Source organism: Brassica napus, chromosome A3 (assembly GCF_020379485.1).
Source record: "Brassica napus cultivar Da-Ae chromosome A3, Da-Ae, whole genome shotgun sequence".
NCBI lineage: Eukaryota > Viridiplantae > Streptophyta > Magnoliopsida > Brassicales > Brassicaceae > Brassica > Brassica napus.
The window spans coordinates 3,002,313-3,030,056 of NC_063436.1; the positions used below are offsets into that span (position 1 = coordinate 3,002,313).

General features: G+C 37.0%; 7 protein-coding genes and 1 long non-coding RNA gene across 14 annotated transcripts; 5 read left to right on the forward strand and 3 right to left on the reverse strand.

Annotated features, from left to right (window-relative positions):
• The first annotated feature begins 962 nt into the window (after positions 1–962).
• On the forward strand, positions 963–3,442 carry LOC111204309. 2 transcript variants are annotated; one of them, XM_022698687.2, is made up of 5 exons: positions 963–1,304; positions 1,392–1,436; positions 1,517–1,828; positions 1,914–2,095; positions 3,052–3,442. In XM_022698687.2, the coding sequence occupies exons 1-5, from the start codon at positions 1,094–1,096 to the stop codon at positions 3,298–3,300; spliced, it is 999 nt and encodes a 332-aa protein (XP_022554408.2). In that variant the 5' UTR covers positions 963–1,093; the 3' UTR covers positions 3,301–3,442. The 2 variants fall into 2 exon arrangements, with proteins under 2 accessions (XP_022554408.2, XP_022554409.2); XM_022698688.2 differs by having other exon boundaries at positions 1,917–2,095.
• A 488-nt stretch (positions 3,443–3,930) lies between these two features.
• Positions 3,931–10,395, reverse strand: LOC106433129 (T-complex protein 1 subunit zeta 1). 2 transcript variants are annotated; one of them, XM_048770657.1, is made up of 15 exons: positions 10,135–10,395; positions 9,985–10,048; positions 9,468–9,603; positions 6,269–6,495; positions 6,137–6,184; positions 5,951–6,043; positions 5,696–5,802; positions 5,500–5,614; positions 5,340–5,426; positions 4,978–5,182; positions 4,797–4,891; positions 4,629–4,697; positions 4,441–4,548; positions 4,227–4,345; positions 3,931–4,141 (listed from the first exon to the last, which is right to left on the reverse strand). In XM_048770657.1, the coding sequence occupies exons 1-15, from the start codon at positions 10,266–10,268 to the stop codon at positions 4,066–4,068; spliced, it is 1,683 nt and encodes a 560-aa protein (XP_048626614.1). In that variant the 5' UTR covers positions 10,269–10,395; the 3' UTR covers positions 3,931–4,065. The 2 variants fall into 2 exon arrangements, with proteins under 2 accessions (XP_048626614.1, XP_048626619.1); XM_048770662.1 differs by having other exon boundaries at positions 6,269–6,419; positions 9,467–9,603.
• Positions 6,337–9,184, forward strand: LOC125594525. Its single transcript, XR_007329907.1, has 2 exons — positions 6,337–6,425; positions 8,892–9,184. It is a non-coding gene; the product is annotated as an uncharacterized LOC125594525 (long non-coding RNA).
• Positions 10,396–11,604: 1,209 nt separating the features above from the next.
• On the reverse strand, positions 11,605–13,278 carry LOC106441493. The gene is made up of 4 exons (XM_022711775.2): positions 13,118–13,278; positions 12,704–12,889; positions 12,552–12,618; positions 11,605–12,453 (listed from the first exon to the last, which is right to left on the reverse strand). The coding sequence occupies exons 2-4, from the start codon at positions 12,847–12,849 to the stop codon at positions 12,124–12,126; spliced, it is 543 nt and encodes a 180-aa protein (XP_022567496.2). The 5' UTR covers positions 12,850–12,889; positions 13,118–13,278; the 3' UTR covers positions 11,605–12,123.
• A 4,019-nt stretch (positions 13,279–17,297) lies between these two features.
• LOC111197942 (40S ribosomal protein S7-3) lies at positions 17,298–18,828 on the forward strand. Of its 4 annotated transcripts, none has more exons than XM_022711779.2 (6): positions 17,298–17,444; positions 17,745–17,830; positions 17,930–18,003; positions 18,089–18,212; positions 18,310–18,492; positions 18,583–18,828. In XM_022711779.2, exons 2-6 carry the CDS (start codon positions 17,756–17,758, stop codon positions 18,697–18,699), a joined length of 573 nt encoding a protein of 190 aa, XP_022567500.2. In that variant the 5' UTR covers positions 17,298–17,444; positions 17,745–17,755; the 3' UTR covers positions 18,700–18,828. The 4 variants fall into 4 exon arrangements, with proteins under 4 accessions (XP_022567500.2, XP_022567505.2, XP_022567508.2 ...); XM_022711784.2 differs by having other exon boundaries at positions 17,317–17,418; XM_022711787.2 differs by having other exon boundaries at positions 17,337–17,444; positions 17,739–17,830.
• Positions 18,829–19,486: 658 nt separating this feature from the next.
• Positions 19,487–22,761, forward strand: LOC111210980 (plastidic glucose transporter 4). 2 transcript variants are annotated; one of them, XM_048770668.1, is made up of 14 exons: positions 19,487–19,714; positions 19,963–20,234; positions 20,313–20,436; positions 20,517–20,584; positions 20,657–20,789; positions 20,873–20,972; positions 21,066–21,178; positions 21,254–21,347; positions 21,422–21,575; positions 21,696–21,842; positions 21,906–21,979; positions 22,066–22,154; positions 22,235–22,349; positions 22,441–22,761. In XM_048770668.1, exons 2-14 carry the CDS (start codon positions 19,976–19,978, stop codon positions 22,621–22,623), a joined length of 1,653 nt encoding a protein of 550 aa, XP_048626625.1. In that variant the 5' UTR covers positions 19,487–19,714; positions 19,963–19,975; the 3' UTR covers positions 22,624–22,761. The 2 variants fall into 2 exon arrangements, with proteins under 2 accessions (XP_048626625.1, XP_048626624.1); XM_048770667.1 differs by having other exon boundaries at positions 19,562–19,714; positions 19,959–20,234.
• Positions 22,762–23,277: 516 nt separating this feature from the next.
• Positions 23,278–24,607, reverse strand: LOC111210984. Its single transcript, XM_048770669.1, has one exon. The coding sequence runs from the start codon at positions 24,390–24,392 to the stop codon at positions 23,484–23,486; it is 909 nt and encodes a 302-aa protein (XP_048626626.1). The 5' UTR covers positions 24,393–24,607; the 3' UTR covers positions 23,278–23,483.
• Positions 24,608–24,810: 203 nt separating this feature from the next.
• Positions 24,811–27,087, forward strand: LOC111210987 (glycosyltransferase BC10). Its single transcript, XM_022711802.2, has 2 exons — positions 24,811–26,004; positions 26,357–27,087. Exons 1-2 carry the CDS (start codon positions 25,384–25,386, stop codon positions 27,014–27,016), a joined length of 1,281 nt encoding a protein of 426 aa, XP_022567523.1. The 5' UTR covers positions 24,811–25,383; the 3' UTR covers positions 27,017–27,087.
• The last annotated feature ends 657 nt before the right edge of the window (positions 27,088–27,744 follow it).

The window sequence follows — 27,744 nt, forward strand, 5'->3', positions numbered from 1 at the left end:
AACTCACAAATAGCGTGAACCAGTGATACTACTGCCACTTAAAAATCAGAGTTATTACGACGAGCTAAATTAAATTAATGAAAACAGCAAACACCAATATGTTTTTTTTTTTCGATCATCTAATAATTTTATTGAGAAGAACAAGGAACTTACGAGAACATTACAAAGCCAGAAAAAACACCAATATGTTTAGAACCACAACAATTCCAATATCTTATATTTCATTTATTTACTTTTGCATTTGGTGACAGTCATTAAGAATTAATTTAATCATTTATCCAGTATAAAATTGATCATGGCACACACACACGTATATATTTTTTTTTAACGCTGATTTATTATGATTTTACAATTATGATATAGGAAAGATTACATAGACGATTCGACAACCGACAATACTACCTGCCTTATGAAAACCTACGCCTAACTGCATCACTTGAGCCGTCCTATGAAGATCCACGCCTGACCAGATTTACTTGCACCATGTTGAAGATCTCTTGCAAACCTTTTCTCTGTAGTCTGCATAATTGTTTTTAATAAACCGCTCTCTCCGGGACTTGAAACCTGAAAAATGTATATATATGTGAGATATATATATATATATATATATATATATATATGTGAGATATTAAAAGCAAACTGAAAAATGTTTTTTTAAAAGAAAGTGAATTCAAAATATTGAAAAGGAAAGACCATATTTAAAGTAAATAAAAAATACTACAAAAAAGCAGAAAATGCCAACTGAGTTTGATTCCTATAAATGGATTACACCCAAGAAAAAACAAAATGCTATATTGCAAGACTTTTAAAAATACAGGCGAGCAGTCAATATGATTAACAACCTCTCATATGTATCTCTCTGTATACCAGTTTTTATATATATATATATATATATATATACAATCTGTAAAGAGACATGAAAAGTATTTAAAAAATTAATATCCAATACGACTTTTATAAAAAGACTGGCTCAAATAATTCATTTTCAGAACCAAAAAAAAAAATCATTTTATAGGTGCTGCCTGATTGCTTCATCCTCTCTCCTTAAAGCTCATTAGTTTTTGCTCTTTCAAAAAGAAACATTTCGTTTCCAATGGCTCTGCGTGGAGATGAGCCTGAGTTTATGAACCTAAGAGAATGGGATCGAAGAGCTCGATTAATCCGAGACAAACAGACTTCTAGAAGGTTTTCTGCTTCATACGTTGGAAGCTTCCGAGAAGATCATCATCACAAGTCTTCTTCTACTAGAACAAACTTTAACTACATCTCTAGTACTGCCTCATCTCCTGGCTACACCCTCAAAGGTGCCTATAACTTTACCACTCTGTTTCTCTATCTTAATATAATCATGAATTATATATTCTGAAAATGTTCAAAATTTTTATTTACAGAAGAGATTGATCCATCAACATATTCCTTCACCAATGCACTCAAGGGTAAGTTTTTTTCATGATAAGAACAAACTAAACAAAGGAGGAATGTTCAACTTTGTGTCATATTTTCTTTTGGCATGCAGCGTTACAAGCAAAGGCAATGTTCAATAACAGAGAATGGTTAACACAAGAAGGGTTTGCGTTAAATTCAAAGTGGAACGAAGCAGAGAAATATATCTGCAATCCATTGTCTGGAGAAGTTCCAATGGAGTGTTTATCTTCTAGAACATTAAGTTCAAGATCTTTCAGAAACTTGGCCACCACTATGTCTGCTCCTCTTCACTACCCTAATCCCAATCCATTGACAAATATTGGTCAAAATAAACCCAATAATGATGCTAACGTTAGAGTCATTCATGAGGATCTTTATGTTCCTGATCCTGTTCTTGTTCGAGGTGATTTGGCTTTAAATATGTCTCTATTTGTTGTTTTCTTGAAGTTTTTTTCCATAATAAAAAGGAATATTTGGGGTGTTTTCAGCAGAAAAGAAAGTTATGGGACTGAAACGAGATGTGGGTATACAGAGTACGTCGGTTGAGCTTAGCTCCGGTAGCCCTAGTCCGGCAAAGACGCCCCCGATCATGGAACGGTCTCTGAAACGACACGTGGAAGCTAATGATTCACCAGTAGATTTCAATCTTAAATTGGAAGGTCAACAAGAGGTATTTTAATCCGTATAGTAGTATATAGTATGTCCTAAAATTATCTATCATGCATAAGGTCCATAAAAAAGATAACGGCAAATAATAATTGATAAATTTTTTGAATTGCTCGTGCATCAACAACTAGATTCTTTTGCAAGATAAGATAAGAGATGCACCAAACAAATAATTGTACCAATGTTTCATTGATAGAAAGAGACAATGATAAAACTCTTTCTACTTTTATGTTCCATACATATGAATCTGATTCATGTTAAGATCTAAGATTTTTTTTCATAATATACAAAACATAGTGCGCATGAGTATCAATCAGAGAAAACACAAAAAAACGTATAATCAAATAATTTCACTTTTTCATGAAAAATCTTTTATTAGACCCCATTTCAAGATTCTTTGTCCAACTCACGTGCCTATTTCCATCAACATTCTTTATACATTATCCATATATATAATATATATGTGTACATGCATTCAGGTATCGGCACATTTATCAGACTCATAGTGTAACTTGGTATATATGTTTTCTAACTCGTCAAAGCACTAATTACTATAAAGATATCTAAAAAGATGATGATCTCGTTTTATTCAAAATCGATTAGTTATAAGTTTCACCTAATCCTTTTTTGACATTAACCTTCTTATATAATTAAACTAATACAAAAGGTTCAAGAAGTTGAGACACAATAGAGTGGAAATTAAAAATTTGCTTGGTTTACATTAAAAAAAAAAGAGATGGTCTAAGTAGGGATGCACATTTACTTTTACTCTTGATAAAAGATAATTTTGTTTTATGTTTATACAACTATTTACACTTTGGACCTGAAACTAAAGTTATTTCCAAGAGATCTAAAACTTTGGAAATGTAAGAAAATACCTCTGTGTAGGTCCAACGTATTCCAAGATTATAAATCCAAGTCTAGTTGTAAAGAAACTGATGAGTAATTTGGGTTTTCAAGGATGTGAAGTTGGAAGAGAAAGAAGAAGAGAAGCAAGGCAAGAGTAAAGAAGAAGGAGAAGAAGAGAAACAAGAGATGAGTAAAGAAGTAGAAGAAGAGTATCAAGAGATGAGTGAAGATGGAGAAATGAAGAAGAACAAGAAGAGAGGAAGTGGATGCTTCTCATGGGTGAGATCAAGACAAAGACAAGCAAGAAAATCAAAGTACATCTTCCCCATTTGTGTTCCTCATCTTGTCAAAGGTTGTTGAAAAACCTCAAAACCAAAAATAAACACGAGATTCAATAAAACAACAAGAAGTAACTAGAATTGTCTGCAATATTGTCCCTTTTCTTATTTGTTTTCTCTTTCACCACCTATTTTCTATTATCATAATAAAATTACATATAATAGTCCTTCCTCTTAATATAGATTCATCAATCCATCATTCATGGGAGTATCAAAAGCTTAACAATTCTTTTGTTCCCCTTTTTTCTATAACATAATGCTTCTCTCTAGTCTTCTAACATGGTTATTCTGTTTCCTCTTGATCCAACTTCCATTCCATAATAGCTAGAGTGTGTCGTCCACCACATGCCACAAACTTAGCTACCCATTGTCCATCGTCTTCTTAATCAGAGTGGTTAAATCATCCTTCTGGTGGTGGAATGTTAGGAAGCTCCAATGGTTGTCCCGTCATTACTTTTCTTCCATACCCTAGTATACTGTGGCCTAGTCTTCTTCACCAGCGTGGTTATACCATCCTTCTGTTGTGTGACTTGTGTCCAGTCATTACGTATTTAACTATTTTACTTTGGACCGATTAATTATCCACACAGTAGTGGTTTCTTCTGTATATGAAGATATACACATTCTGTTTATGTCTCCAATTTTTTCTCAGTTTTGCAAAAATCAGATTCATAGATGTTTCTCATAAATAAAACAAAGGTTTCACACAACTTTCAGGGTTAAGACAAAAAGACAAGAACTTGAGATGCTTAGAACGAAGAAAGCAAGTTACAAGCAAAGGACTTCTTCAAGTAGGCTTCCTCATATTTCTTCCTGCACGAATCACTTCGTCCACCAAAAGCAACTGTGAGGCAATCACTGGCCTGCAACACAAACAAATACATTGTAATGGCTTTAACCAAACCCCCACAACTTTATTAAAATTAGCTGGTTTGGTTCCAACATTACCCTGAGTTGATAAGTTGGCGTTTCACCGAGTAGTTGTCAAAGATACCAGCGAGCTGCGGGTCAATTGGTTCACCGTCCTCAATGTTCAATCCCACAACGTTTCCTTTGTCATGCTCGCTCTGCATAAAGCGCATCACAATGAGCAATCAAATCTATGTTCTTTCAGCAATCGATTTCGGTTTTTGCGGAAGATGATAAGAGATGAATGCAATACCGTTAGAGAAATGATCACGTCTTGGGTGTCAAGACCTGCGTTTTCGGCAAGTGTCTTAGGCACCACGAGAAGGGCATTAGCAAAAGCTTCAACCCCAAGTTGGGCACGCTGCAACGTTGGATGATAGTATTAATGATCTAGAATAAATATGAAAACAATGGAGTATGTGTAATAATATTAAAATTTACCCCTTGAACGGTTTTCTTGACTTCATTGAGTAAGTGTTGCCTTGCTGCAACTTCAAAAGCTCCTGCTCCCTATATAAAGATGCAACCGCCCATAAATATAACGCTAAAAGCTTACTTTAGTTTCAATCAAGAAGTCACAAAACATATCAAGATAGTCAGGTTACTTACTAGCACAACACACTCGTCTTCTATGGTGTTTTTGACCGATCGTAGACCATCACGAACCGCATCCTTAATTTGAGCAATGGTGTGGTCATTTGGCCCTACAAATCATGAAGGATAACTAAAGGGAATGCAAGAATAAATAAACTTTCAAAACTTAATGGAAAGATAGAAGGTGGCCTAATACCTTTGATGAGGATGGTACACGAGTTAGGGTTCTTCACTTGCTCCACGAAGGTGTACTTTTCCTCTCCAAGAACGTGCTCATAGACGAGTCCAGCCCATCCAAGCGACTCAGGGGTCAGCTCGTCAACAGAATTCACAGCTTCTCCACCACAGGCCAAAACTAAACGTTCCATGTTCCTCCTCTTGGCTCTTCTAAGGGCAATAATCTGGAAACATGAGAAATGGTAATTAGATTCAACAGTCTCTAAGAGCATTCTTCTGTAGAATCTTTCTTATTATTTCTAAGCATCAGACTAAAACAAATTTCAACAGTTTGTAACCTTAGCGCGGATGCAAGAAATTACAAAAGTAGTTATAGCTTACCCCTTCTCTAGCAAGAAGATCCAATGATGGTGGGTCAATACCCTTTTGGTTGATGATAACAAAGTTGTTATCATTACCAGCACACACCTGCACAAGAAATTAAGTATTATTTTTTTACAGAATTTCAAAATAAGGCTCGGATAAATGGTCTCAGTCTCACCTTGTTCTTCAGATCGATAATCTTCTGAACTCTTTCATCAACAGATTTCCTCTCGGCAGTAACCATGGCTTCCCTCTGCTCCGCATTAGAGTAGAAAAACCCTGCATTAATTTCACTGAAAGAAAAAATAGAAATATTAGTCTACATCACCAACAACATCTAGGATCGAATTGACCATAATAGTTATATTACACACCTCTTCTCATACTCCAGAGATACATTGCAAGTTAGGATGTGGCAGTTCTCTGCGCGTCGTTTCATATCAGGGTGTCTCGAACCATGATCTAGAACAAGCCCCTCAACCTAAATCAGGAATGAAAAAGTATGGTACTTGTAACATGTCCAAAACTATGAAACCAGTAAAAATGTATAATTCCATACAAGTAGTGAATTAAGAAATTCCAAAACTATGAAAGCATTTCGAGTGAACAATGTTACGTTAAAGGCATACCAATCGTGTGTCAACATCGAATTTGTGGCGCATGTGCATTATCTCCACCATAAACAGATCAATGCCTTCCTCAGGCTTCCGGATACAGAGAACCTGTTATGCATGGAAAATAAATAATTACGCAAACTAGCTTGAAAACAAAACGAAAACCATTGATAAGATTGTATCAGAGATAGATAAACTCACTGAATTAACGACAATGTCAGTCAGCTGATCAGCCAAACCTTCGTACAGCTACAAAAGAGTGAATCGAGGTTAGGAACGAAATGAATAATCAGTCAAAATGAAAAAGAGAAACAAAAAGTCAACAATGAATACCTTTGTTCTAAGTGTTGTTCTGGCGACCATTTTTAGGATCTCTTTATCAGGTTCATCACCCATAACGACAGGAGTCTTGAAGTTGTCGAGGAATTGAAGAGTAGCTCTCTTAGCAATCTCAAAACCATCAACTAAGACACGTGGATGCATTTGATAGGTATAAACATACTTATTCGAGAAGAAGGTGGAAAGGAGCTGAGCTGGCAAGTGAGAAGGGAGCTGAGGAGCTTAAGTGACACGTGGAAATCATCAGAAGAAAGATGGATGAGTATAAATAGATTTGTAGAGTGGCAGTTAGAGAGGATCGATCATTTTACAATAATATTGATCTAAGCGTATGAGCTTGATCCTTACTCGTATGAGAGTGAGAGATTCGATCGTATGAGATCGTCTCTATTGTTGTAATTTGATTGAGCAAACCTTTATAAGAAGTATTCAGTTGAGTATAGACTTTTATACTTAACAATTGGTGCGGTGAGCAGGTTCGTTACGACGCGAAGGTGGGAATCGAGCTGATCGGAGCTTGATTTGAGCTGCGGAGAGTAGTTCCGGCGAAGAGAAGTTTACCGGCGAAATCGTAAGAATGTCGAAGGCGAAAGTTGGGGAGCCCAGTCCGTCGCGAGACGAAACGGAGGAGGAAACCGATAACGAGTTGCAAGATATGGATCTAGAGTTCTTGAAAGGAGGCTACATTCGATTGAATCGCGCAAGAAAAGAAGCAGATGCTCGATTCGAGGAGCTCAATCAACGACTCGGTTCTATCTTACAGATCTTGGAGAAGTCAAACAATCGCAACGACGATCGTCCTCATCACGATCCAAGATCATCTAATCCTCAGGTATATCACTCGAACTGGGAACGAAATCCGGAGGAACGAGTGCTAGGTTATCGATCTGGTGATATGAATCTTGCAAACAGAGAATCGATGCTGCGAAAGATTGAAATGCCACTGTTCTCCGGGAAGCAACCTTACGTTTGGATTACGGAGGTCGAACGTTGGTTAGTATTGGGAAGTATGATGACACAGAAAGGTTGGAATTGGTGGGGCTGAGTCTGGAAGGAAAGGTGAAGAAATGGTTTGGATGGGAGTTGAAAAGAAGAGGATTCAGAGATTGGAGGGAGTTCAAAGAGAAATTGGTATTGAGATTTGCTGAATCTATTGAAGAAGAACCAGAAATACGCTTGTTTTCTATCAAACAGACGGGGTCTGTAAGCGATTACATCTCGGAGTTTGAAGAATTGTCAGGGTTGGTTAAAGGATTGGATGATAATCTTTTGATCAAGATTTTTTACACGGGGCTCAACCAAGAGATGAAGGAAGTGATAAGAATAAAGGAGCCAGTGGGATTGGAAAATCATATTGCTGCTGTGTTGAGAATGGAGTCTAGTGCTTTTTGCAAGGTGGTGAGTGAAGCAACTAAACATGACAAGATCGAGCACAAGCAGCATCAACACAACCCACTAAGGTCTTCGTCCCATTACAATTCTCACAGAAGATATGTTGATAGTGAGAATAAGTTTACGAGTGCGGGAGGATCTTCTTCTACGACCGCTCAACAAAAGAAGGAGAGTGAGAATAGCAGTAGTAATGAGAGTAAAGTGAAGAAATACACTAATGAAGAATTGGACAGGATGCGTAAAGAATTCATTTGTTTCAAATGTGGAGCTAAGGGATGGACAAGAGCTCACAAATGTCCAAATAAAGATGTAAGAGTGATGACTACACTCAACGGGTTACAAATGGAAGTCGTGGAGGATCAAGAGGACGACGGAGAAGAGTTCTTCTTTGAGGCTCAGATGCAAGAGTTATGCACATTGTCATTAAACTCGTATTTGGGTGTTGGTTCGCCAAAGACCACCAAGTTATATGGAAAGATTCAGAAGACTGATGTGATAGTGATGCTAGACAGTGGGGCATCTCACAATTTCATTACTCCATCGATTGTGACGAAACTTAAGTTGAAAGTTTGTGCAGAAACAAGTTTCGACATCTTGCTAGGAAATGGAGCCTCAGTCAACAGTTTGGGCGTGTGCAGAGAGGTTTCGTTCCAACTAGCAGATGCGACTTTCACATCAGATTTTATAGCTTTGGAACTTGGAATGGTTGATGTTATTTTAGGCATTCAATGGCTCGAGACCTTAGGAAGATGTGAGGTGGATTGGAAGGAACAAGAACTGTCCTTTATTCATGGAGGAGTTAAAGTGACATTGTTCGGGGATCCATCACTCCACACTTCCAAGCTCTCTATGAAGTCTTTGTCTCCTATTTCTACTAAGGTAGTAAAAGGAAGAGAAGAGCTTTTCACTATCTCTAGTGGGGTAACATCAACCGATCCTATGATTCCGGATAAGCTGTTAGACGTACTGGCTGAGTTTGATCAGGTGTTTGCATTGCCGACGGCTTTGCCTCCTTTTAGAGGAAAGAAAGACGGATCATGGAGGTTTTTCCAGAGAACATCGTTGCATCACGAGTCACGGAGGCTGGCAAGGAAGAGTTGTTGGTGAAATGGAGGGATCGTTTGGATCATGACAATACGTGGATGTTGCTGGAGGAGTTTAGGCTGCAATTTCCGTCATACAAGCTTGAGGGCAAGCTTAATTTCAAAGGGGGGAGTATTGATAGGTATAAACATACTTATTCGAGAAGAAGGTGGAAAGGAGCTGAGCTGGCAAGTGAGAAGGGAGCTGAGGAGCTTAAGTGACACGTGGAAATCATCAGAAGAAAGATGGATGAGTATAAATAGATTTGTAGAGTGGCAGTTAGAGAGGATCGATCATTTTACAATAATATTGATCTAAGCGTATGAGCTTGATCCTTACTCGTATGAGAGTGAGAGATTCGATCGTATGAGATCGTCTCTATTGTTGTAATTTGATTGAGCAAACCTTTATAAGAAGTATTCAGTTGAGTATAGACTTTTATACTTAACAGCATTCCTGATACATGTACACACCTTAATCATTTGATAACAGATTATACAGACACCACTGGATTCAATTTAAACAAAACTTAGCAAATTAAAATCCCTAATGATCAATCATTGGTACATATCTATGTGTTAAACTTAAACATACTGATTGAGAAAACTAAAAGTGTCAGATCAGAAAGGCGAGAACCTAAAACAAGAATAGAACTAACAAGCTAATCTATAAACTAAAGTAGATAAGGCACGTAGTTTCATCTAACACAGCAACTTACCTTCATCAATGCAGCGTTCGGACTGTTTCATGAGCTCACCAATGAAGATGACAGTGGAAGTAGTACCATCACCACTTATGTCATCCTGTGCAACAGCAGTCCTTGCAATCATAATAGCTGTCGGATTCTGAATTTGCTGCAACAGTAAGGAAGTGGAGCATGTAAGCATCATCAAAAGATAACTTTAAAAAAAAAACAATACTTTCCACTTCTTCTCAATCACAATGCTGAAAAAAACAAACTTCTAGCTAACAGAAACCTACATTGAACAATGCAAACAACACTAAAGTTCATTTCTTTCCAAACCTAATCCATGTAATAAATCAAATCATATGCTTAACTCTCTGAACCAAAGCCTACATCCAATTTCAAACCCAATCCTCTGAGGTTAAGCTCAAACAAAGCACATCTCCAGAATCTAATACTAAAAGAACACAAAGTCACAGGCTTTTGAGTACCCTTCACTGCTAAAAAGCAAAAACAAAGCTAGATTCTAATAGATCTCAGACTCACTAACCATTTCCTTCAGCAACGTGTTCCCATCCTTGGTTAGCTTAATATCTCCCGACCCACCAACAAGCCTACATCAAATGAACAACAAATCAAGAAACATCGGGAAAGTAAAGATTGTGAAGAGTAAAGAAATAGATCGAAAGAGAAAGAATACATCTTGATGGTTCCCTTAGGACCGAGATTGGACTTGAGCACATCCTGCAAACCCTTGGCGGCGTTGATTGTCATATGAAGCGCCGCCGTTTTGTTGAGCACCTCCGCATTAGGGTTTAGAACTCGCACAGACATTTTTTCGGTCGTACGGGATCAAATCAGCGAAAAGAGAAGAGAGAGTGAGAGCTAGAGAATGAGAGAGCCAACGAAGAAAAGAGAGAGAGAGAGAGGTCTTTATTAGGGCTTACTGGGCTTTAAACTTTTTGTTGAAGAGAGGAAAGAGAGACTCTAATCGCCTTAGAGACTCTTAAGTTTACTTTTTAACTACAAAATTTACCCACAATATAATATTTCTTACCGTTTTAGCCAAATATTCTTTGATTGTAAATAAGTGAAAATTTCATATTTGAAAAAAATAATGACTCATTACCAAAAAAGAGATGAAAGATTTGGTAGTCCAGTTGTAGGTTTATGTTTAGATAGCACTGCAATCTGAGTTCGAAGGCCCAATCTAGTGGTTTTGTGCTTTTTAATCATTTAGTTAAATGGAAATTCACTTTCTTATTTCATTGTAACACGGTACTTTAGAAGAGTTACAAAGTTGAAGTATTTTAGTTCTAGAAGTGACAAGTACCAAGTGTGATCATATCCTAAACATTCAACTCTGGATAAATCATGTTTAGTGTGATTACTGGTTTAGGATATGATCACACTTGGTATTTGTCACTTCTATCTTTGTTGTTATTAAAAAATTATAGCTTTTACTCGCCAAAGTACAAATACAAGAAACGTTATTCGATTGCAAGAGTCCTCAAACCAGAATTGGTTAAGAAAAGCTTTAATATCATCAAATTTAAGGAGATTTTGTAAAAATAATGTGGCCAAAGTCGTGCTCTATATAATGGTGGGACAACCTTTAGCAAACAACCCTGCCAAATCAGAGCTGGCTTGAGTCACAATCTGTCTATCTTTTCGAGGCTGGTGTGAAACCTGGGCACAACACGCACCTTGAGAGAATCCTAAAATGTCATCAAAAGAACCTTTCTCTGCAAAAATCCTCTTCAAGTATGTCAACGATTTGTCAAACCCTTCGGTTTGGTTTTTATACTGCAGCGGATCAAAAAGGCATTCTAGTGTCACTGTCCAGCCTGTTTCACTCCGCTTGTCAAACTCTGATGACACCAGCCACGCAAACTTCTTGTTGCATGCCACTAGTGGAGGAGGTGTAGCAGTCTGGTAGATGAGCTGTAGTTCGTGCGGTGCATCTATGATAAGTTCTCTTTGTCGCCACGAGAGAGGCGGAGATAACTATACTAGGATTTTAATTAGTTTAGTTGAAGAATAATATTTTAATTTATAATTGTATTTTAGAAGGATAAAGTTGAAATTTCTGTAAATATTAGTCTTATGAGACAATTCAATGTTGAATTTATCCTATTAGGACAATGTATGTGTTTTTTGGACTTACAAAAAAAAAAAAGTTCCCTTAATAATATACACCAAAATACAAATACAATTTACAAAGGTGTTGTGAGAGAGCTTAAACTCCCAAACAGAGTCAAAGAGACATTACTAAATACAATGGTGAAAGAAAAAGATGATCGATTATATTTTACAGATCCTACTAATCTTCCCCCTTAATTATATATATAAAAAAGATCACAGCCTTAGCCAGAAAAAGAAAAACAACAAAAACGAATACATAGAGATTTCGATTTCGACTCTTTATATACAAAAGACTAACCTTGAATAAAAAGTTAACAAAACGGTGATAGGCGACGGCAACTGATCTTACATCTTCCTCCTCCTCCCTCTCTCTCACTCTCTCAGGAAAAAGATGACGAACACTAAGATTATTTCACATACTCATTTGCTTCAAAAATGGAGGTAGTAGTAATAGTAGCAGCAACCAAATCCTTCTTCTTTACTAGGCCTTGGTGAACAAACGATTCCAGAATCTCTATATACACTTTTGTTTTGGCTTTCTCTACTAAGCCATGGCAGGGATGCCCGAGTTTTGGTTCAAGCAGCATTCGAACCCTTCTACTCTAACTGCAGGTGGTTTGAGTCCAAACTTCATCCTAACACAACCACGAGACGATGAAGATGATGACGATGGAGACGGAGAGGGAAAGCCAGATGATGAATCGGGCTGAAGGAAAGGAGAGTTGGGCGAGAGTGGACTGAGTTTCTCATCACGAAAGCGAGCATCTTGGGCTAATGGGTTCACTGCTCTGCTTGGAGGCGAACCGGGAAAATACGGTGGCGATGAAGATACAGACGAAGAAAGTAAGTGCCCTATAGTTCCATTATTATCCTCCTGAAATAGAGGTAATAATAAGAAAAGAAAGGGACTATGAGTACAAGGAAAGCTTTAGAGACAGAACATAAGATCGTTAATACAAACTAGAAGCTTACCTTTCTACGAATGATGTCTAAAAGCTCAGCACCAGCTTTGGTATCACACAAATCAGATGCAGCTTGACTGTAGATCAACAAACAGAGTTGGTTTAAATGTTTGGTTATAACCACAAGAGAAACTGAGAAGAAAAAGGAGGAAGCTTTTATACCTCATGTGCAATCTGAGAGGGCGAATGAGCAACCCAACACCAACACGCCGGGGCTTAGGACACACGACCAGATCATTACAATCAAATCCCAAGGTCTCGTCACGAGACATGAAGGCGGCGTTCTGCGGGAAGTTGCAATGATTCATCTTTTTTCTTCTTCGCCTTTGGATCCACACAAGAGAACGCCTAGATTTAATTTCAAAATCAAAACAGATCAGATCAATTACACAACTCGAGAAACTTGTTAAGATCTGAAAAATTCAGAGATTATGATTAAAAATTCAAACTTTAGAATTAAAAAAAAAATCGTAAAAACTATAAACTTCAGATCTGTGAACACACACACAAAAGTAAGAGCGATCTGTAAAATTTGTCATGGAGAAAGTTTGAGAAGAGAGGAAGGAGAGGAGATACCTGAGTAAGATCCCCGAGAGAGGAGAGAGCACGGTGAATATGATAAAGAGAAAGAGAGAGAGGCGAAAAATCGTATGAGGAAAAAGGGATTTTATAAAAGGATGAGAAAACCAAAGTTTGGGTGAGGTTGAAGACGACTTGGAACGACGTCGTTTTCGTTGATTTGTAAAAATACTACTTCGGCCGTCGTAATAGTGATATCTGTGGACAGCTAAATATTCCGGTTTCCATGCACTTATTATTAGCCTTTCTAACTAATTGGTCAACGTTACTGACCTTCTTTTTTTTATTTGCAATCGAATCTACTATTTTCGCATATTTAACAAATCCAATTCGAAATATGTAAAATTTCAGTTTTCTGGAAGGAAAATAGAAAAACAGGAATATTGAAACGCTGCCCTTTTGAAAAAATATAAGGTCTAACAATGGATTTCATATCCAATTTGAGTTTTGAGTATGTATTTGTTTTAAGGTCCTTAATTTTATATTGGGTTTTAAAAAAAATGATATTTTCAACAAACTGAATAATACTATCCAACATCTGATCAAGATTCAAACCATCTAAACCATCCATATTCTTATGATCATATTATATAAAGAGGAACAAAATACTTGCAATACATGATTAATGACCAAACAATGGGTATAAAACACTGTGATGTGTCCTTCGGTATATCAAACCAATGTTCTCTGACTTCCACTTGTTTGTTTGTTATCTCATTCACACGAGACTTTTCCTTTGTATGGGCCAACTCATAACGGGATCCTCCCCACCACCACATAAACGAAGAGAGGCCACAGTAAAAAACTAGCCGTGGAGAGAGAGATATGTTTTGTTTGTTTTGGGACAAGAAAGGTTAATGGAAAGCGAGACATGCGAGAGCCATTCACGCATTGAACAAAGGAATATAACACCAAAAGGGCACTATATGAAGTTTATAATATTTGATTATATAACTCATTCCAGAAATAAAAGATAAAGGTATACCGTGTGGTAGGGTCATCAGATTAAACAAATCAAATTAATCAGTAGTTGAATCTTAAATACGTTTGAAGATATCAGCCAGGAGTTTCATTGCCTAATGTTCAACAGTTTCATAAACACATAGCGACTTGGATAACTTTATTAGATTGAGTAATTAAAAGAGAAAATGATCTAACTTAACTTAAATTCTGCCGATAAGTTCTCAAAACAAGATGATTTTTTTTTTGTATTATTCTTGATAATTCTATGAGGGTATTAAAATGTGAATCAGGAGGTTTCCAACCAAGTTCGTACTTCCCTGAATAAATCATGCTAACTCCTCACCTAAATACACGTGACGTGACTGATTATATTACACATATGGCATTTCATTAATGTTTTGTCGTCTATCCAACGATACTGACCTGTTAGCACACCTCCACAGAATATTTTGAGGATCCAATCTCAAGCTCTACAGAAAAATATATAATACTCTCCGACATTATTTGTTCACACGATGAAAGCATTACTAAAGACAAGGAGAAGACAAGAACCACATAAACTCATTTGATGTAATAATAACTAGATTATGACCCGCCCTTGAAAGGGCGGGTATATATATATTGAAAACTATTTTTGTAATCATATTTGTGTTTAATATTAATTTAATTTAATATAATTTTTTATAACTATATTAAATAGTCAAGTTACATAATTATACACTTATGCCATATGCATTTCAGAAATTATTTTTAAACTTTATTTCTAAAGTGTGCAACATATTATATTTTTTAGTAGTTACCTAACATAATTAGTCAAGAATATTCATACTTAAAAAACTCAACTCGGAATCGACCAAAAAATTAAAGTTTCATACTCTATTAGATCTGGCCTATATACTCGAATGGTTCTTAAAAAATTATATCCGGAAATCAATATTAAATCCAACCCGCACCGAAAATAAAACAAAATTTTTGAAAAGTTTTTTGAAAATAATAATTTGTAATATATTATGTTATATATATATGTATGTGTGTGTGTGTGTATTTGTGTAAATAGATTAATATGGTCTTCATTAACTTTAAGTAAAATCACATTTAATAAATGTTAATTTTTAATCAAATAAATTTTTAAAAACTCTTTTAGTTAAAACCCATAAAATATATCTTTATAAATAGTGCTTCCATAATAATATCAAATACACATTTAAAATATACTCAGAATTTAAATTAGATATTGGCCATTTAATTAGGTACCAAATAGAAGATGACAGAAACCTTTAAGTATAGATCGGAGAAAAATGGTGGTTACATCCACGATATAATGTTTATATTTAGTTCTATGCAATGGTGCGATTATTATGCTGAAGTAAACATGGCCTGCCCGATTATTATGCTGGTGGTTCCACAATATATAATTTTATGCAGTTAGTATGGTTGAAAATAATTAATTGGACATAACCTATATTAATGGGTCACACAGTTGTTTTAATATAATAGATTGTTAATTATTTATTTTTAAACCTGTTGATATTTTTAATATTTTGTGACCAGATTATATTAACTGATCAGGTTTCGATTTAGCTAAATATTTGCATACATGATACAATTAACTGCTTTACCACACGTGGTTATAGAGTGACTTCAATTTTCTGGGTACCCGAGTTTGAATCTACGTTGCACGGAAGCTTCATCGGACGTACGCTTCCCGCTTCGGAACCGGAATCGGAATCGGAATCTTGTGGAAACTTACGGAATCTTGCTTCCAAAACGCTTCTAAAATATTCTCTTAAAAAACACGTTGGAAGCTTACGATTCCGTTTTGGAATCATGCTTCCATTCTTTAAAAAAAACACAATATCTTATATCAATAAAAATATAAAATTTTAATTTTAATTTATATAAAATCTAAATTTTAATAGTATTGAATAGATTGAATAGAAATATAAAACAATTAAAATTAATACTATAAATTATCTTTATGCATTGAGATATTTATTAAAGATAAATCATATATTCAAATATATTATGTCAATTAATTATAAAGTAATAAAAATAATTAATATAATAATTTAATTTATGTGTATTTCACAGTTTTAATATGAAATCATATAATTATCATAAATATAAATGATTTATTTTAAATTTAAATAATATAATTTTTAGTTCTAGATTTTTTTAAAAAATTCTTATATATGTATATATATATACGCTTCCAATACGTACCCGCTTCCTAATTTTTTTTAAAATCTCGCTTCTGCGCTTCCATACGCTTCCGCTTCCACGTACCCGCTCCCGTTTCCATGTAACATAGGTTTGAATCCCCTCTCTTTATTTTTCGTCTGCTTCATTTTTTATTTTATTTTAATAAAGAATAAAACTGTACTTTCCCTTTCATCTCCTTCTTTTTAACCTATTGTTTTTTTTTCTGAAACTTGAGTCGACGCCTCCTGTTTTTTTTCCATTGATTTCACTCAATTGTCATCATATTTTACTCAGTTCTATGCTTATTTCAGTAGATTAAACTAAAATAAATTAATTTTAACATAGATTCAACCAAAAATTGAATCGGGTATAGACGTATAGTTCTTCTCTTTATCGGGTTGGTTGCAGAGAGGTTCAAAGTTGTAGCAATTTATTAATCAACATTAACGGAGAGAAAAAAAACATAGATTCAACCAAAATTAAGTTTATTTAAGTTTCTGATTTCAAATCATTTAGATAATTGAAGGTGGTTTGACGAAGAAAGTGGTTATCGAATTTTACTCTCAAAAAGTGGTTATCGAGGACATGATGTATTTAGATAATAATCATTTAGATGCAGTTATAAAAATAGTTGGACTGAACCTTTATCAATGGGTCACACTGCTGTTTTAATAGAATAGATTGCGTGATGCTCATGATTTCTTAAACATCTGCTTACTCACTTTCGTGTCATCCCTATCCTTTTTTAAAGAAACAAAAATCAAGTTGGAGCTTGGAATATAACAGTTTTGATTATTTTTTTCTCTAAAATTAAATTTTAAACGATTCTTCTCTCAGTCCTTTACGCGGTGGGCATTACCTTTTTAACAAACTTAAGATCTATTTTATAAACAAAAAAATTATACTTGGTGGGCCATTTGCCAGTTGGATTAGATACAAGAGAACAACACCAGTAAGAAGAGACGAGTTTGTGAATAAGTAGGCCCATGGGCTTTAGTGACCTCTTAAAAGCCCAGACTTGATCATTTTCAAAATAGGGCAACCACGGAAACCCTAACATTAAAACCTGATTTTACCACCGAACTGCTGTCTTGTAAGAAGAAGCCGCAAAACTCTTAGGACTCTTCTTCGTGGTACGTTCAAAAGGTTTCTCCTTCGGGTTAGTGTGCTCATGTATCCCTCTAAAATCTTGATAGATTACTTCAGCGTAGGTAGAATGGTGAAATGTTTTGGCTACTGCAATTGGTCTAGAATCATCTGGAGGTTTAGTGTATATGAGAGATATACTATGGTTTAGTTTATAATAGACTAATTGATTGGATACAACAGCGGAAGTTGATATTTCATTTTTAGTGAGTTGATCAATATCTGAAAGCTTAAATTACATGGGCAAAAATGATTTTAAGTTCGTTTGTCTGAAGCATTTTCCTTTTCTTTGTTTGTTTATGTACAATTCAAGATACTGTGAAGATGTTCTCCGCTCAGAACAAGATCAAGAAGGACAAGAATGCCGAGCCGACAGAATGCGACGTGCAAGTTGCTCAGGTACCAAAAAATGATTCCTTTTTACATACTTGTCTGTAAATAAGCGTTCTTTGAATTCATCCATCATGACATTTTTTTTGCCTTAACTCTCTCTCTCAGGCTTTGTTTGATTTGGAGAACACTAACCAGGAGTTGAAAAGCGAGTTGAAAGATCTCTACATCAACCAAGCTGTGTATGTTTCTGCATTTTTGTTACTTCCCCTCTCGCATTACATGTTGCATTGGTCCTTATCTAAGTATTTGATTTTGTCATTGCAGGAACATGGACATCTCTGGAAACCGCAAGGCTATTGTGATTTACGTCCCATTCAGATTGAGGAAAGCTTTCCGCAAGATCCACCCTCGTCTCGTTAGAGAGCTCGAGAAGAAGTTCAGTGGAAAGGTTACTTTTTTATATAGAGCAACTCCTCTTTTATCAAAAGGTCTAAAGAGTAGTGCGATATCTCTTGACCACTCTTGCCATTTTGTTGTATCGGCAGGATGTTGTCTTTGTTGCCACAAGAAGGATCATGCGTCCTCCCAAGAAGGGTGCTGCTGTTCAGAGGCCACGCAACAGAACTCTAACCTCTGTTCACGAAGCAATGCTCGAGGATGTTGCCTACCCTGCTGAGATCGTTGGTAAACGTACTCGTTACCGTCTTGATGGTTCCAAAGTCATGAAGGTATCGATCATATCATTAATCAGAATATTATTAGAACTTTCTCTGAATACTTTTGAGCTAAGGTTTTCATTCTGATATCCTATGTTACAGGTGTATTTGGAGGCCAAGGAAAGGAACAACACAGAGTACAAGCTCGAGACTATGGTTGGTGTGTACCGTAAACTTACTGGAAAGGATGTCACTTTTGAGTACCCTGTCGAAGCTTGAAAGTAAAGACTATGCTGAAGAATTATCAGGATAGAGGAGAGATTTTCATTTATGTATTTTGGTATTTGATGTAATGAATACTCTTTGTGCTTTTCAATTTTGAAACCTATGTTATAATTTCAGTTTCAAGCTCCGGTTCCCACCACAACAATTTGAAAAGAACAGCTAAGACTACACTGCAAAGTGTATGTGAACCTATTTTTGAACTCTTGCTGTGCCCAACTTAAATAAGATAGTAAAGACTTTTTTTTAATGTCAAACAATCTGACAAATGCTAAACAAATCTGAGGGTTGCAAGTGGTGCAGAGATTCAGGTTGGTTTAGCCATTTGTTCGTTCACACTTGTATGTTCTTTTTTTATTTTGAACTACATATCAGAAAGGCATATACATATTAGAGACAGAAAGACGATGTTACAAATGTCTGGTTTTGGGTTAATGGGCCTTCTAATTGTAGCCCAAAATAGTATGATGGAGACAAGTTATAGTAGCCCAAATGATGATTAGTGGCTTTTGTGACGACAGCATGTGTTCTCTATAAGGCACGTGAGTACTCTTCTAATTCACGTGCGGCCCACGTCATCCAAAATCTAATCCAGAAAATCCATCGTTGCCAAATCGCCTCTTGTGTTTTACATTTTGTAGCAGTAATTTTGTATTTTTCGATTTTGTAGATCAAAGCAAAAATTTCCTCAGTAATTCGGAAATTTATTTTTAGAGATATTTTACTTTATGATTCAGAGTTTTCTGACCAATTAAAATCTAAAGATTCATCACATTTCATTAAATTAATACGAAAAATTAAATTTTTAAGTTAAAAAAAAAATAAATTTATTTCCGTATAGTTTTGGATAAATATGAATTATTACACACAAAAATCCAGAAAATATAAAATAACGACAATAAGCTGTCTGTGAAGTAAGTTCTTTCTCTGCATCAAAATCTCTGATAAAAGCTCCTCTCACAATCCTCTCTCTCTCTCTCCATCACTCCGCGGAGTCTCCGAAGCTTCTCTGGTAAATATCTTACTCGAAATCGTCTCTCTTTCGCTTGGTCTTTGTTGTTCGGTTTTCAAATCATTTGAAAACTCCGTTTCTGTTAAACAGTCGCGATCAAAATAGTGTTTTCTCTCTCGTTCGTCATCAATTTGCTTATTCCGTGACGTCGCGTGTTCATCGTTTCTAACTCCCCTTTCTAGTTCCGTTAGATTTAATGCGACATTTTCTCATTTGCTGACTAATCTCTCTCTCTCTATAAAAGAAAGGAACAAAAGAAAAATGCAGTCGTCAACGTACACGGTTAAAGCAAACGCCGCGTTTGCGTTTCAGCGACGGACCTTCTCTAACAACCTCCACAACAGATCCGCCACTACCACTACCGGAATCCGCTTCTCACCACTCCACCTCCACCTCCACCTCCACTGCTCTGCTTCTAGCGCCATGGGAGCGAAGCTCGCTCGCGCCGAGAACGGGATCCAAACCGTTATGAATCTCTCCTCCGTCAAAGCTCGATCCGTCAGAGCCCAGGCCTCCTCTGGTTCGTCTCCTATCTGTATATAGTTTGGCTGCTTTGAAGTTATTATCATGTGATTGATGGTTTTGAGATTGAATGTAGTTGGCGGTGGTGGTGATGAGGAAGAAGCTGTACCTCTGAGATCCGAATCGAACAGCTCCGGCACCGTTTTGCCGTTTGTTGCTGTTGCTTGCCTTGGTGCTATATTGTTTGGCTATCACCTTGGGTAATGAGTAGCTATAGTGTGATCATGGATGGTTTGATAGATATAGATGATGATCACCATGTTACGTTTGATTGATTCAGGGTTGTTAACGGTGCTCTTGAGTATCTTGCTAAGGATCTTGGTATTGCTGATAATACTGTTCTTCAAGGCAAGTGTGTGTGTGTTCATGACAGCATTTTGATTAGTAGCCCAAGCTCATTCTCTGATTGGTTATAAGCAGGATGGATCGTTAGCGCGCTGCTTGCTGGTGCAACGGTTGGTTCGTTCACCGGAGGTACATTAGCTGACAAGTTTGGACGAACAAGGACGTTTCAATTGGATGCTATCCCGCTTGCCATTGGAGCTTTCTTATGGTGATTTTTTTTTTCAAGCACTACGTCATATACTTTATTGGTGGGAAGCTAAGTCAATTTTTTTTTAACGTTTTGATTTGCAGTGCAACAGCTCAGAGTGTGCAAACCATGATTGTGGGACGTCTGCTTGCAGGAATTGGAATTGGGATCTCATCAGCGATTGTGCCACTTTACATATCCGAGGTTGTTTTAACACCTGAGTTTCATCATTCTTGCAACCTTAAGCCTTATATGTTATGTTGCTGAAGCTTGTGATGATTGGTGAAACTGTGTTAGATATCCCCAACTGAAATCCGTGGAGCACTTGGATCTGTGAACCAGTTGTTCATATGTATAGGAATACTCGCAGCCTTGATAGCTGGATTACCCCTTGCAGCAAATCCTCTATGGTATGATGAATCCTTTTTGATTCATCCGAACAACATATATTGCATATTAAGTTTCCAAGTCATATGATTTTCTAGGTGGAGGACGATGTTTGGTGTTGCTGTCATCCCTTCCGTTCTATTAGCCATAGGAATGGGTTTTTCTCCAGAAAGCCCAAGGTGGCTTGTTCAGGTACTCTCTCCATGGATCCAACTCACACTTAACTGAGATCATTTTGTTGACTTGTTAAGGATATGAAATTTCAGCAAGGAAAAGTCTCTGAAGCTGAAAAGGCGATCAAAACTCTGTATGGTAAAGAAAAAGTCGTTGAGCTAGTGCGTGACTTATCAACCTCTGGCCAAGGTGCTTCTGAGCCAGAGGCAGGATGGTTTGATCTATTCAGCAGCCGCTACTGGAAAGGTATTGCATGACTTGCTGGAGATACATTGGTTTGATCTCTTCAGTTCAGCCAAGATCTTCTTTTCAATCCTAATATTGTGTTGATCTATTGACGTACTTTATTATCTGTTCTTGTTGTAGTTGTGAGCGTAGGTGCGGCTCTCTTTTTGTTTCAACAGTTAGCTGGGATAAACGCAGTGGTGTACTACTCTACATCAGTGTTCCGTAGCGCCGGAATCCAATCTGATGTTGCAGCCAGTGCTCTCGTGGGAGCATCAAACGTCTTTGGTTAGTTTCCCCTGTTATGTTCCCATTGAGTTCCAACATAACCTGACAAAAATCATGTTGCAGGCACTGCTGTTGCTTCGTCCTTGATGGACAAAATGGGAAGGAAAAGTCTCCTACTCACAAGCTTTGCTGGAATGGTACGTTACTCATCATTGTTTTAGCCATATTTGAAAATCTCAACCCGAGCTCACTAAGACTTTTTATGATGTTTGTATGAATAAAGGCTTTGTCGATGCTTTTGCTCTCTTTGTCCTTCACATGGAAGGCTCTTGCCGCATATTCTGGCACCCTTGCCGTTGTTGGAACTGTTTTGTAAGTCAAATCTCATTTTTTAAAATATCGTTTCAGTCTCTCTGCTTCCGACTTGACCGAATCTTGGCTTGTTTAATCAGATATGTCCTGTCATTCTCACTTGGTGCTGGGCCGGTTCCGGCTCTTCTCCTTCCAGAGATATTTGCATCCCGGATCAGAGCAAAGGCCGTCGCTCTTTCTCTCGGCATGCACTGGGTATATAAATATATCTTTTAAGTTCTATTGTTTAGACCAGAGTTTCTCCTCTCCATTGATAATATTTTGTTTGCCTCTTCTGTACCAACAGATATCAAACTTTGTGATAGGACTCTACTTCCTAAGCGTTGTGACCAAATTCGGAATCAGCAGTGTGTACTTAGGTTTCGCCGGAGTATGTGTCCTTGCAGTCATCTACATTGCAGGAAACGTGGTCGAGACTAAAGGACGGTCACTTGAGGAAATAGAGCTTGCTCTTAACTCCGGAGCTTGAAATTCAGAAAAAACAAAAACCCCACTTTGTTTCATCATTGATCTTCTGAGTCTCTCTCTTTCGTTCATGCTCTTTGAATAACTTGTACAATGGACTAAGTAAGTAAATCAATAATGAGAAATCGATTCATCACCACCACTACATGTTGGCTTTCCTTTCCTACCTTTCCTTGGTATCTAGCCTGACTTTAAAACAATACCGCATAAACACTGCATTAGCGTCAATACCTTGAAAATCTTTTTAAAACAGCACAAAGAGCTTACCCTCAATGTAGCTTTTGTGGCCTCTTTGGTAATGTGGCTACTGTATTAGGATGATGAAGCTGTTCTGAGGTAGAAGTTGATTCTTTCGATATTTGAATTGGCTTTTACTTGCATACGTCTCTTGTGTAGCTCCTGTAATTTCGAAATCTGCTTTTCGGTGACGTTAGAGGTTGAAGAGACTGTGTTGACGCTAACAACGCTTTTTTCGATTCTCCTCTGCTTCTCTCTCTATTTCCACTCTCGTCCTCGTCGCCACCGCCTCCATGGTTTCTCCGTAGGCGTCCATCGCAAGTTCTTCCATAAAATTTTAAAACGACGCGGGACCATCCTTTTGCCGGTCTTTCTTTAATTATTTGGGAAATATACTGAAAATAACCCTCAAATATTTTTTTTTTTTTTTTTTTTTTTAATAATACCTTTATTCATCTTTTCCTTCTCCCAAATGAGACATCGTTTCAAAACTCTTACAATCCTAAAGATAGAAAAAGGAAGGTTAGAACCTCCAAAAACAACATAGTTCTAATAAATAATAACTCCTATGGAAGCAGGTTGTGGATGAAACGATCATAGGTCATAGGTACATGCAAAAACTTCATTTTACACCTGAAAACGTCCAAACCAGAGTTGGAGGTAGGTAGTTGATGGTGATACTGATGCACTCCGCAGCTGTGGAGGAGATGCATTCCGATCCAAACCAAACAGCTTTGCTCTGATCAGTAGATGAACTTCTTTTAATAGAGTAGGAATAGATCTTGAGGTAGAATTATGGAGTCTTGTGTTCCTCTCCCTCCAGATGACATAGACTACAGCCTGAAAAAGGAGCTTACAAATCAATCGGATCCTCTTATTTGAGGGATTAGCACGCAGCCATTCCAAAACATCATCGAAAAGCATTGGAGGATTAAAACCCGATCCGCTAAAAGCTAGCCTCCACAATTCTTGGGAGTAAGCACATGAGAAGAAGAGATGTTCCTTAGTTTCATGAAGGGTATCACAAAGCAGACAATTGGGAGACACTTCAATGCCCCAATATCTCAATTTATCTCTTGTGGGAAGTCTATCCCAAGCTAAAACCCATACCAAAAAGGAGTGCTTTGGAATGTTCGATGAAAACCAGACCGCTTTATACCAAGACACAGTGGAAGGAGAGGGGTGTAAGGCATCCCACGTTTTGGAAGACGAGAAGACCGAGGGTGGAGAGTTTGGGGATGTTCTCCACAAGAACAAGTCAGACTGAGACGATGTGAGAATTGGCGGGACTGCAGGCAAACATGCCCGAAGATGAACTAGTAGGGGATGCCTTCCTCGTGGCAATATCCAACTGCCATTTTCGACCACTTCTTTAAGGGGTGCGAGAGCTGTAATACCTGTGACTTGAGGTCCCATAGGTCCGGTGATGTTGATAAGTGGTCCTAGTCCAGTCCAGTTATCATGCCAGAACATGGCTAAATTCCCATCACCAACCTGACACACGATGAAAGGCCTCGCTTTTTCTCTCAGCTTCATGAGGCATCTCCAAATCCATGAACCAGTGACCTGAAAATCCGTAGTCCAGAATTCCCGGCCTGCAATACATAATACATAATACACCTTTCACTTTCTATATTACTTATATCTAACTAACGACCCGAATGTTTTGAATTAATACATAATACACCTTTCACTTTCTATAGTATTGCGTGTATCCCCCCCCACCCAATTTTGTTGTTGTTGTTGTAATTTAACGTTTTTCCATCAAAGTACTTGATTTATATGATGAATTTGTTCCCGGATGCTGATTCAAGTTACTCTACTAAATTATTATATCTTTCCGAAAATAAATGGTTTATGTGACAGCTTTAAGTAGAAATAAAAATTTCCAACTTGGTCTTTACTTACATTTTGTTCCTTGGCTAAGCAAAGTAATTAGACCTTAATAGTTTCTTAAAAGTAAATCACTAATAAAGTATGCCGCTGAATGCCGTATTTGACTAATATTTAGCCACCAGAGGAAAAAGAAGAGGGAGAAAGTTTTGGCAATGACATCTAGTGCGCCTAAAATTAGGCATGAAATTGTGTTCCTCGGGTTCGTGGGTCAGCACCGAACATCTTGCGCACGCTTCTACTTTTTTTTTATACTAATTCGTATCACAAACGTCAGCACCGAACATCTTGCGCACCGTTAACCTCATTTTCAATTTGCCTAGTTTTTTTTTTTTTTTACAAGGTGTCCCCTTTACTTAAACTGCAATCATTTGTACCTCTTACCCCGGCATATGGCAAGATAACACACTGTCAGATCGTATGAATGTTTAAGATCTAAGACCTAAGTTTTTTTTATTCAACACATGACTATTAATGACTTAGTCACTAAACAATAGATGGAAAAAGCAAACAGGTCAACTCTTCATTCCATAGTCTACCCTGATAACGTACTTAGCTTGAAAACTCTCCTTTGACTTTGTCTAATACACTCCAAGTACCTTATTATTTATTCTTGCACACCTTGTAACAGCGCATGTATAATAACTGTTGCAGAACCCTTAACGATCACAGTCCCTCTCTCCTCTCTCTCTTTCTGTCCAATATGGGCGTTATTGATCAAAAGAGCAAGAAAGAAGATGAACACCCAATGATCTCAAAGCCCTCGAGATTGATTCTCTTAGTAAAGGGTAAGCATCTGTTAAGCCCGCTCGTTTTCATCACTGGTTTCTCAATTGGTCTCTTTCTTTGTCTGCAACTAAAATCCTTCCACATGCCGACGATGAAGACACAACAACAATCCTTCTGGTCCACATTACTATTCAACCACACAACAACAATGGAGACCAAACAAGAGCTGCAACTACAAGTACTTCAACACAACATGACGGATCAAGAACTCTTTACCAGGGTCTCCTCATTATCATCATCAAAATCATCTTCATGGTTTGGATGGAGATATAATAATGATGAGAAGATGGTTGTCAAAGTGGCTTTCATGTTCTTGACAGGTCGCGGACTCCCATTGGCTTCTTTATGGGATAAGTTCTTTGAAGGACACGAAGGGTATTATTCCATTTATATTCATACTCATCCATCTTTTCAAGACCATTACCCTGAAACATCCGTCTTCTACTCAAGAAGAATCCCAAGCCAGGTGATTCTTAACATCATTAATTAGTTAATGACCTTTTTCTCTTTCCTTAACTCCTCCTAATTCCTATATATGATTCATAAATTTTGAGTAATTGAAGGCCATGTTAAAATCCTTGTGCTTTGTAGCTTGATTCACACAAGGAACTACAAAAGGTTTTAACTGGACGGCTTTTTATTAATATTAAAACATAAATTTACCTGATTTAGCATTAATTAGTTCACAAAATTAGATTCAATACCCCTTAGAAGCTTGTATTTGTGTAAATAATGTTTAGATTATTATATGATCAAAAAAATGTTTAATTATTTTAACATCAATAATGATGATGGTTTGTGACAAAAAAATGAAACAGGCGGTCTATTGGGGAACATCATCAATGGTAGACGCAGAGAGAAGACTCTTAGCCAACGCTCTCCTCGACGAATCAAACCAAAGATTCGTCCTCTTGTCCGATTCTTGCATCCCACTTTACAATTTCACAACCATCTATGACTACTTAACCGGCACTAATCTCAGCTTCATCGGCTCATTCGACGACCCAAGAAAATCTGGTCGAGGCCGGTACAACCCCCAAATGCATCCACAAATCAATATCACACATTGGCGTAAAGGATCACAATGGTTTGAAACCACACGCGAGCTAGCTCTTCATATAATCTCAGACACGGTCTATTACAAGGTATTCGACCAGCATTGCAAACCGCCTTGTTACATGGACGAACATTACATCCCAACTCTCGTTCATATGTTGCATGGAGAGATGAGCTCAAACCGGTCTTTGACTTGGGTTGATTGGTCGAAAGCCGGTCCACATCCTGGACGGTTTATTTGGCCTGATATTACTGATGAGTTTCTTAACCGTATCCGGTTTACAGAGGAGTGTGCGTATTATGGTCGTGATGGTGAGAATGTTACAACTTCTAAATGTTTTTTGTTTGCGAGGAAATTCACAAAAGAGACTTTAGAACCTTTGTTAAGAATCTCTCCTGCAGTTCTTGGCTTTGGTCCGTAATCACTTCAATCTTTGTAATTTTTTTTCAGTTAGTAAATATCAGTATGCTAATAAAGTGATAATATTTAGAATTTCATTCTTGCAATCACATTTTCGTCATTTGTCTCCAAATGTTGGCTACCCCACCTGATTTAACCGATCAATAACCAAAGAGCGGACAGGTCAAGCGAAAATTACCAAGGCAGATACGTTCACTTACTGGATAACATTCTTGTTCATTTACTGAGGTATTTCGTTGAATTCTCAAATATTTGATCGAGTAATTGAGTACCTAATTATCATGTATATATGTACACATTTTTCAAATTAATATATAAAAATATAACTTCTGTAGAAAAAGACAACTTGGCAATAATGCTGAAAGGGAGCAGCATCAGTCTTCTAGTTATTTGTTTTTAGGGATCTACCAAAATATTACCATACTTTTTCAGAAGTCTCTGAAAATGTACCACACAACATTTGGCTGTCGGAAACACATCTGTCTTATGCGGTATAATATGTTTTCTTATATAAAAAAAAGAAAAAAATGTTACCTTTACAGAGGGACATGCAGTAGAGCACCTTTACTAGTTGTCAAAATAATTTGAGATGGGGACAATACTATGAACCAAACTTAAAAAAAAATGATTGGTGGGAGAGTAAAAGAATCGGAACCAGGTTCTTTTCTTTTTTACTCCAAGCTTCTTAGAATCAGTGGAAATGTTAATGAACATGAAAAGGACGAGGAA

Bases quoted from the DNA above. Each gene is read 5' to 3' on its own strand.
- LOC111204309 (XM_022698687.2), top strand. From the start codon at position 1,094: ATGGCTCTGCGTGGAGATGAGCCTGAGTTTATGAACCTAAGAGAATGG. The intron at 1,305-1,391 runs GTGCCTATAACT...TTTTATTTACAG, and splicing joins TCCTGGCTACACCCTCAAAG to AAGAGATTGATCCATCAACA. The intron at 1,437-1,516 runs GTAAGTTTTTTT...TTTGGCATGCAG, and splicing joins CTTCACCAATGCACTCAAGG to CGTTACAAGCAAAGGCAATG.
- LOC106433129 (XM_048770657.1), bottom strand. From the start codon at position 10,268: ATGTCTGTGCGAGTTCTAAACCCTAATGCGGAGGTGCTCAACAAAACG. The intron at 5,615-5,695 runs GTGTGTAATATA...TTTTTCTTTCAG, and splicing joins TCTCTGGAGTATGAGAAGAG to TGAAATTAATGCAGGGTTTT. The intron at 5,427-5,499 runs GTGAGACTGAGA...TTTCTTGTGCAG, and splicing joins TTATCGATCTGAAGAACAAG to GTGTGTGCTGGTAATGATAA.
- LOC106441493 (XM_022711775.2), bottom strand. From the start codon at position 12,849: ATGAATCATTGCAACTTCCCGCAGAACGCCGCCTTCATGTCTCGTGAC. The intron at 12,619-12,703 runs GTATAAAAGCTT...GTTGATCTACAG, and splicing joins CCTCTCAGATTGCACATGAG to TCAAGCTGCATCTGATTTGT. The intron at 12,454-12,551 runs GTAAGCTTCTAG...CCTCTATTTCAG, and splicing joins TAGACATCATTCGTAGAAAG to GAGGATAATAATGGAACTAT.
- LOC111197942 (XM_022711779.2), top strand. From the start codon at position 17,756: ATGTTCTCCGCTCAGAACAAGATCAAGAAGGACAAGAATGCCGAGCCG. The intron at 17,831-17,929 runs GTACCAAAAAAT...TCTCTCTCTCAG, and splicing joins GCGACGTGCAAGTTGCTCAG to GCTTTGTTTGATTTGGAGAA. The intron at 18,493-18,582 runs GTATCGATCATA...CCTATGTTACAG, and splicing joins ATGGTTCCAAAGTCATGAAG to GTGTATTTGGAGGCCAAGGA.
- LOC111210980 (XM_048770668.1), top strand. From the start codon at position 19,976: ATGCAGTCGTCAACGTACACGGTTAAAGCAAACGCCGCGTTTGCGTTT. The intron at 21,179-21,253 runs GTATGATGAATC...ATGATTTTCTAG, and splicing joins CTTGCAGCAAATCCTCTATG to GTGGAGGACGATGTTTGGTG. The intron at 21,843-21,905 runs GTTAGTTTCCCC...ATCATGTTGCAG, and splicing joins GGGAGCATCAAACGTCTTTG to GCACTGCTGTTGCTTCGTCC.
- LOC111210984 (XM_048770669.1), bottom strand. From the start codon at position 24,392: ATGAAGCTGAGAGAAAAAGCGAGGCCTTTCATCGTGTGTCAGGTTGGT.
- LOC111210987 (XM_022711802.2), top strand. From the start codon at position 25,384: ATGTATAATAACTGTTGCAGAACCCTTAACGATCACAGTCCCTCTCTC. The intron at 26,005-26,356 runs GTGATTCTTAAC...AAAATGAAACAG, and splicing joins CAAGAAGAATCCCAAGCCAG to GCGGTCTATTGGGGAACATC.